Below are 8,589 nucleotides of genomic sequence, written 5' to 3'. Positions count from 1 at the left end.
TGCCTCGCTCCCCGCTCAGCCTCTCTGTCCCCGGAGCAGGGAACTCCGTGTACAGAGGTTTTGGAACTCCACAGAGACCCCCGCTGGCCCGAGCTGAGCTGAGGAGGACTGACATTCCCCTCGCTGTCCCTGCCCATCGTGCCCGCTTCCTGGGCACGGCGGGGCTGCCCCGGTGCCCGGCGTGTGCCCCGTGTCCCCGCCGTCCCCGGGCTGCTCGGGTTGCTCTGCAGGGCTCCCCGGGCGGGCCGTGCCCCGCAGCTCCCTGGCACTGCCCCGATACTCGGCTGCCTTTGCTGTTTAATTCCCTGCCCTGTAATTAGCTGCCGGGCTGTCATTAGCGGCGGGCGGGGCAGCCGGGATGCCGCGGGCCGGTGCTGCGGGCCCAGGCCGTGTCCCAAACCGCATCTGGGACAGCCGGTGCCCTCCGCGGGCACGCTGCCACCACGGCCACCTCTGTCCCCGCGTCCCATCCTTTCGTACATGGGGCTATCCACGCTGCATTTCCCGTGGATTGCTGCACACAGCCCGAGGATGAAGAGCGCACATCTCTGTGTCCAGCCAGCCTGGCTGTCCCCTGACCCCTGCCCGGGCCTTTCTGGGTCACCCCGTGTCACCTGGGTGTTGCACAAGGCCACAAACGCTGCCGAGCCACGTCAGGGCGGCGGGCAGGACGTGCAGCACAGCACGGCCCCGGGACACCTGAATCAGAGCTGTGCCACGAGGGGAAGCCACAGCGTCCCGGGAGCTGTCATCCCTTGGTGACAAACTGCCCTTGGAGCCGCCTCATCCCTCCTGGGAGCACAGCCTTCCCTGGGCTCTCTGCTCCCAGAGCTGATGCTGCTGCTGCCACAGCCTGGACCAACCCACCCGGCTGTCACCGTGTCCCTTCCACTGGCCATGCCCTTGGCTCGCTGACACCCCTCTGGAGGGCAGGGAGGGACATCGAGGTGGCTGTGCAGAGCCTGCAGGCCCATCCGGGAGAATTCCTCCTTTCCCAGGATCCTGAGCTGCCCCGAGGTGGGAAGAGCTGGAGGTGCTGAGCTCTGGGGCAGGCTGGGCAGAGCCAGAGCTGGAGGTGCTGAGCTCTGGGGCAGGCTGGGCAGAGCCAGAGCTGGAGGTGCTGAGCTCTGGGGCAGGCTGGGCAGAGCCAGAGCTGGAGGTGCTGAGCTCTGGAGCAGGCTGGGCAGAGCCAGAGCTGGAGGTGCTGAGCTCTGGAGCAGGCTGGGCAGAGCCCTTGCTGATGCTCTGAGGAGGCCACGCTGCAGTCTGGAGCAGGTTGGCTGCCCGGTGTTCCCACTGCACTTCAGAAACCAGGAGGAAATGTCTGCATGGAGTGTCCCACCTGGTCTTGGTGCAGCCTTTTCCTCACTCTCCAGTGGCAGAGCAGCCCCTCCGAGGGGACAGGAGTGTCCTGTAGGGGAATGAGCCACGCTGGGGTGTCACTGGGGAGGATCAGAGGGGATCTCTGCACATCTGCCTGCACCCCTGCCTCCCTGTCCGTGGGAACAAGGGGTCAGTGCTGCTCCACACCAGGAGCTTTGGGGTGCCTCGCTGTGCTGGATCTGCAATCAAACACAGATCCTGGAATGCGCTCTGTGAGCGAGGGCTCTCCTTTACAGAAAAGCCAAGGCTGTGTCTATTCAACCCTAAATTAATCCCCCAGGGAATTAATCTGCCACGGACCCACGAGCAGCACACCCCTGGTTTCTCTTCCCTCCAGCGGGATCCTTTAACCTGTGCTCCTCGTGCCCCTTTTCCCAGCGCCAGGCACGGATGCCAGTAGTGCCACCAGGGCCACCTCTCGGAGCCGGCTGGGGACAAAGGCTGGGCGCTGGGGGCTGGCTCCCAGGGGGCCCGCCTGGTTAAGCGTGCCTTTGAGGGGCTGTTTGCTGTGAGGGGCCCCGCTGTCCCGCATTGTGCGGGGCCGTTCCCATGTGCGGGCAGCACAAAGGAGCAGTCACTCAGCATTAGCGGCCACACAATGCTGCACCCGCCGCCCCAGCAGCCAGCAACCCTCCCGGAACGGGCACAGACACGGACTGCGGGTGAGCTGGGGTGTCCCACACCTCCAAATCATCTCCACAGTCTCTCAGCCAGGACAGTCACCCCCGCACAACCACTGCCTTCCTGAAGGAAAAAAGGAGTTGTGTCCCTTTGGGTACAGTGAGGTGCTAAAAAATGTTTGGAAAGCTCTTATTCACAGAGATGTGCTGCTCTTACCTTCCAAAACACTGATGATGATGGTGATGATGGTGGTGATAATCTATGGCCTCATTCATGAGCCCCCAGGGTCATAGCAAAGGTAGGCTGGCCTTTAGGGATGGAGATGATCTATAGTACAGCGGTGTTAAATTCTGAAATTAATAATAGCTATAGAGAAATTAATTATAGCCATAGAGAAATTGCTGGCAACCTTAGTGTGAGGGTCCCACCCTACATGCAAGACCCTTGAGGTGCCTTATAAAGGTGGGAGGGTTTGTGGGCAGGGGGCTTTGTCCTGGTGCAGGGAGACCCAAGGGGAGACAGGGGGGGTGTGGGGCCCTGGGGGATCGGTTGTGGGCTGGGAATTGTGGATCTGGAGCTGGGGCCCTTCAATGTGCAGGCACACCTGGGAATTACCTTGGGAAGGCAGCAGGGAAGGTTCGGCAGGAGAACTGGGCTGGTCTTTGGGGAAGAGCAGGGATTTCCTCGCTAATCCCTGTCTTGGAGGGTTGTCCAAGGCCATCGGATCCAAGTTATTTACATAAACGTGTGAAAAATTTGGTTAGAAAAATGTAAACATCAGAAGGCAGGGGAAGAGCTCGATCCTGGTGGGAAGGGCAGCACCCCAGCTGGTGGGGACTGCCACCCCCTCACCCTGGCACCCCGGGCTTGCCTTCAGAGCTGCCGGCAGGGTTTTCTGGTGCCGAAGCACATCCGAGAGCACCATCTCCTGGGCACCACGGAAACCATCCAGGAGAAGCTGAACGAGGAGCTTTCCCTGTGCATTTTGGGCTGAAGTGGTGTCCTCGTGGTGGGGTCCATCCTGCCAGGTGCCTGAGGAGCAGAATGGACACCCCAGAAGAAAAAAACACTGATTTTCCCACTCTAATTCAAAGCAAGCATGGGGAAGGTGGATAAGCTTGTGCTCCTTTTAAAAGCTTGGATTCCCTTGAAGCTTTCCACCCTTTCCAGGTGTTTGAGTTTATTTTGACAGCATGGAAGTGGATATTACCCAGGGCCCAGGACTCCTGGACCCTCCACCAGTGCAGCCCTGGAAAATTAATTTTGCTTCAGGGATCTTCTTCTCCAGCTGGGAATATCCCCCTGGGCTGGGATCAGACAGGGATTTACTCTTTCCTGCCTCCCCCTCATTCCCAGCAATGCTGTGTTTCAGCTGGGGCTGAGAAGGGAGGGAGGAGAATGAGCTGGGCAGAAACTCCTGTAAAACCTCGGGTTTGCAGGTTGAACACGGCTGGGGGGGTTTGGGAGGGCTGGGTGTGAGAATGATGAGGGCAGGGTGAGGGACGGGCAGAGGGGATGAGGAGGGAGGAGGATGAGGGCAGGGTGAGGGATGGGCAGAGGGGATGGGGATGGAGGAGGATGAGGGACAGGTGAGGGATGGGCACTGGGGTGAGGATGATGAGGGCAGGGTGAGGAACGGGCACTGGGGGTGAGGATGGAGGAGGATGAAGGCAGCGGTGTGCGGGCCCAGCCCCGCTGCAGGATGTGCAGCTCACCCCGCCCTGCAGCCCCAGGGCTCCCGGCACCCCTGCAGTGCCGGGTTCCTTGCAGTGACCCCGGAGCATCCCTCGGGACACCGCGGCGGGCAGCACCGTCCCTGTCCCTGTCCCCGTCCCTGTCCCCGTCCCTGTCCCCGTACCTGTCCCTGTCCCCGTCCCTGTCCCCGTCCCTGTCCCCGTCCCTGTCCCTGTCCCCGTCCCTGTCCCCGTCCCTGTCCCCGTCCCCGTCCCTGTCCCTGTCCCCGTCCCTGTCCCTGTCCCTGTCCCCGTCCCTGTCCCCGTCCCTGTCCCCGTCCCTGTCCCTGTCCCTGTCCCTGTCCCAGCCCTGTCCCTGTCCCTGTCCCCGTCCCTGTCCCTGTCCCTGTCCCTCTCCCCGTCCCTGTCCCCGTCCCTGTCCCTGTCCCTGTCCCTGTCCCCGTCCCTGTCCCTGTCCCCGTCCCTGTCCCTGTCCCTGACGCCAGCTCCTCGCCCACTCCCTGGCCAGGCGGGCCAGCGGAGCCCTTTAAAGGCGAACGGGTTCCTCTGCATTCACTCTCTGGGAGCTGCCCCTGCCTGTCCCTGCCTGTCCCTGCCTGTCCCTGCCTGTCCTGCCCTGTCCCTGTCCCTGCCCTGTCCCTGCCCTGTCCCTGCCCTGTCCCTGCCCTGTCCCGCTCCAGCCTTTGCGCCCTCCTCAGACGCAGCCGGTGCCCGGTGTCCCCAGGGTGTCGCGGTGTCCCCAGGGTGTCCCGGAGCTGTCCCCCGTGCCTGGGGACAGCCGTGCATGGAGGGGCCGCTGCCCTGGGGCCCTACAGCAGGTAAGGGGACTTTGGGGCAGGGGGTGAGAGAGGGAGCAGCCATCCCTGACCCCTCCTGAGCGGGGCAGGAGCCTGGGTCTGTTCCGTGCCGGGGAGGGGGTCCTGCTGTCCCCGCGGCCGGGGTGACAGCCCTGCAGGAGGAGGGCAGCCCTGCCGGGGCTGGCAGAAGCCCAGAGGGGCTGGGAGGGTGTCGGTGGCACCGCCGTGCGTGAGAAAAGGGGAGCAGGCTGGGCGGGGGCTGAAAATGCCACCAGGGCTGGAAAAACCTGCAGCTTTGGGAAGGTCAGGCTGCTGAGCTGGTCTGGGAGGGCTGAGTGAGCTTCTCCCCTCTCCCTTCCCCTCTCTGCCCTCTCCCTTTGTGCCAGGGGAGAGGCAGGGCAGAGCTTCAGCCCCATCGGGGGCTCGGAGCACCCCACGCTGCTCCGGGCTGGGCTGGGCTGGGCTGGGCTGGCTCTGCCTTCCCTCCTCTCTGACTAACCCTGGCACGGGCTGGCTGTGCCCAGATCCAGCCTGAGCGTGCCCATGGCCCGGAGCTGCCATGGCCTGGCCACCAGCATGGCCTGGAGATGCCATGGCCTGGCCACCAGCCCAGGCCATCCCCCAGCAGGCTAGAAGGAGCCTGCTCTGGGTGTCTGCTGCCTGCCCTGGCCGTGTCACCTCCCTGGCCGTGTCACCTCCCTGCTCCACCAGCCTGGCTGCTCCAGGCTCCCCCAGACCCCTCAGAGGTCTCTGGGATGGGAGCAGCTCCCTGTCCTTGGCAGGTTCCAGCCTGGGATGGGAATGCCCAGCAGCTGAGCACAGGGGCACTGGTGACACAGTGTGAGCCTGGGCTGGCACAGTGTGAGCCTGGGGTGGCACAGTGAGAGCCTGGGGTGGCACAGTGAGAGCCTGGGGTGGCACAGTGAGAGCCTGGGGTGGCACAGTGTGAGCCTGGGATGGCACAGTGTGAGTTGGGATGGCACAGTCTGGGCCTGGGCTGGCACAGTGTGAGCCTTGGCTATATACTGTTTTTCTTTTGTTCTATTCTTTCACCTGAATATTCATGTAGTTTTCTATCTCATGTCCGTGTTGGAAGAATCCTGTCTCCTGGTCGGACAAAGCTGTCTTTGGAATATAGAGTCCGGGAACAGATACATGTCAATTCCAAGTTTTGGGAACTAATCATTCAAATGCCAGTCCAGGGCTGTCCTCGGCTATCTGGGGTCGCTATCGGCCGATGATGGTTTGGGTGTTCCAGAGTTTCTGCAGTGGCTATCTCCTTCACTTGCAAATTAGGACCTCTACTCAGTGAGCACCTGTGTTTTTACAATCCATCTAGCTAATCTCTTTCCCGACCCTTTTGTAAGACTTCTAAACCTTGGTTCTTTTCATAACAGATATCCTACAAGTACGATTTATTATATACATATATATATAAGCAGGAATTTATACCAATATTTATCACGGCAGGGATGTCGGAGGCCCCCCCCAGCAAGGATGCTGCCCCTGCCGAGTGCCCCGTGTGCTACGAGAGGCTGCAGCCGCTGGAGGCCACGCACCGCCGCCTCAGCTGCGGCCACACCTTCTGCCACGACTGCCTGGTGAAGTGCCTGCTGTCTGCCAAGCTGGACGGGCACCTGCAGAGCAGCATCGTGTGCCCCGTGTGCCGCTTCGTCACCTTCCTCAGCAGGAGGAAGGCTCCGTGGCCGCCCCGGGGCGCGGAGCCGGAGGTGCCCCTGTCGCCGTCCTCGCTGTCGCGGCTGGCCAAGAGCGAGGCCAGCAACGCGCTGGTGGTGCCCGGCCACTTCGTGCTGCCCGAGCGCTGCCCGGCGGGGCTGCCACGGGAGGCCCACATCTTCATCATCAGCGAGCACGGCGCGCCGCTGGCGGCCGCGCACGACTGCGGCCGGCCCGGGAGCACCTCGGGGTCCCCGTCCGAGGCGTCGGGCCCGGCGCTGGGGCTGCAGTGCTGCCAGTCGCCCATGGCGCTGGCCGTGATGCTCGTGCTGACCGTGACCATGCTGGCCGCCGTGCTGCCCTGGCTGCTGCTGGTCAGGAGGGACTCGTAGCACGGCCGGGACACCACCGTGGTGTCACTGGGGACACGGCTGGGACACCAGGGTGGTGGCACTGGGGACACGGCTGGGACACCAGGGTGGTGTCACTGGTGTGGGGACCAGGCTGGGCGCTCTCTCTGTGAGCTCAGAGGAAGCCCAGAGCAGCTCGGGTGAAGATCTCTCACCTGGCCAGGGACTGAGTGGAGTCTCAGACCTTCCTGCAGAGCCCCAGCTGCTCGCAGGGTCACTGCTGGTGATTTCTGTGCCTTCTGGTTAAGATATGGCAGGCAAAGCCTGCTGTGGCTCCTGCAGGGTCTGTGGAGAGGATCCCCCTGCAGCCTCTGGCAGCACCTGCAGGGTCTGTGGAGAGGATCCCCCTGCACCCTCTGGCAGCACCTGCAGGGTCTGTGTGGAGAGGATCCCCCTGCACCCTCTGGCAGCACCTGCAGGGTCTGTGTGGAGAGGATCCCCCTGCACCCTCTGGCAGCACCTGCAGGCTGAGGGGGCCGTGCTGCTCCTGCCCAGCCCTGGGCACAGCCAAGGGCTCAGAGCTGCCAGGCTTGGGGCTCTGCAGGTCCCCAGGACATCGGGATCACCGTGATGCAGCCAGCCTGGAGCAGAAACCCACAGCTTCCAGCCCGGGATGGAAAAGCAGAGCCTGCAGCTGGCAGGCACGAGGGCAGGGATACCAGAGGATGGAGAGAGCAGTGCTGGCCCTGTGGGCTCACCTTCCCCTCTGCCAGCCTCCCTGCAGGGCCGTGGGTGGCAGGGGAGCCCAGCTCACCCCACGGGCAGTCCCAGCCGTGCCCTCCCTCTCTGAGCTCCCCAGGGTCGTGGCCATCCTCCCGTTGTCACAGCTTCCCTCCAGCCAGGGGGACACAGGTACAGGGGTTGGGGTAAACCCAAATTCTGGCCATCACAGGGGGGCAGATTTGGGATTCCACTCTGCTCTCCTCGTTAGAGCCCTGTGGCAGAGTGACATTTCCTTGTCCCTGTGTCCCACTCCTGGTCTCACAGCCCGGGGCTCATTTTCACCTGTGCCAAACAGGCTGGGCACTGCTCAGCCCCAAAATCCTCCTGGCTTTGCCCTCTTTGGGACTGGTGCCACCTGAGGGGACCCCAGTGCCAGCCCCCGGCCCAGGGAGGGCAGTGGGCAGCAGGGGGGCACAGCTGGGGCTTGGGAAGCTCCGAGCCTGCTCTCAGGGGAGGGGGAATGGCTTTGCTGGACACCCCTGCTGCTGCTGGGGCCACTCAGGGCACTCGTCCCCAGCCCAGTCTGCACCTTCGTCACCTTTGTCCTCCTGACCCAGTCCCTGGCCTGTGGGTGCTGCTCTCACTCTGGGAGTGTGTCACTTCATGGGCACCCCAGGGTGAGCAGGACATCCCTCACTGTCCCCTCAAAGTGAGCAGGACATCCTTCACTGTCCCCCCAGGGTAAGCAGGACATCCTTCACTGTCCCCCCAACATGAGCAGGACATCCCTGCTGTCCCCCACGGGAGGTGGCAGTGGGGCACAGGGCTGGCCCAGGGTTCCCGTGCTCCCGAGGGAGGGACAAACACGGCCAGCAGTGCCACCAGGGTGGCTTTGGGACTGGACAGTTCAGGGTAACAAATCGGGACAAGGTGGGGCTGGGGAGGGGGAGCAGTGTGGGGCAGGGGAGCTGAGTGTCCCCTGCCATCCCTGGGGTCACAGCTGGGGACACTGCCCTGCTGGCCTGCTGCTCCCTGTGATGCTCCTGCACTGCCCCAGCCCTGTCCCAGTGTCCCCACCCAAACCCGGGGTGCCAACGACCCCGACCCCGTGTGAGAGGTGCCTGAGACACCGCGCTGGAATGGAAACCCTGCTTCATAAGAAATGGTGACCTGGCTGTGACGTGTCCCTGCCTCATTACTCAACACAAACCCTGTAATTAATGTGTCTGTCAACCAGTGCAGGGTGCCAGGGCAGCAGCCCCCGAGGTGGGAGGTGGCACAGGGCGGCTGCAGCCCTGGAGGTGTTTGGGAGGGCAGTGGGGACTGGGCAGAGATGCAGTGGAG

General features: G+C 63.2%; 1 protein-coding gene across 1 annotated transcript; it reads left to right on the top strand.

Annotated features, from left to right (window-relative positions):
* Positions 1-5,967: 5,967 nt before the first annotated feature.
* Positions 5,968-6,589, top strand: RNF222 (ring finger protein 222). The gene has a single exon (XM_064395299.1). It carries the CDS (start codon positions 5,968-5,970, stop codon positions 6,562-6,564), a length of 597 nt encoding a protein of 198 aa, XP_064251369.1. The 3' UTR covers positions 6,565-6,589.
* The last annotated feature ends 2,000 nt before the right edge of the window (positions 6,590-8,589 follow it).

Source organism: Passer domesticus, chromosome 20 (assembly GCF_036417665.1).
Source record: "Passer domesticus isolate bPasDom1 chromosome 20, bPasDom1.hap1, whole genome shotgun sequence".
Classification (NCBI taxonomy): Eukaryota; Metazoa; Chordata; class Aves; order Passeriformes; family Passeridae; genus Passer; species Passer domesticus.
The sequence above is the reverse complement of the archived record's forward strand: the minus strand, read 5'-3'. Positions and strand labels throughout refer to the sequence as shown.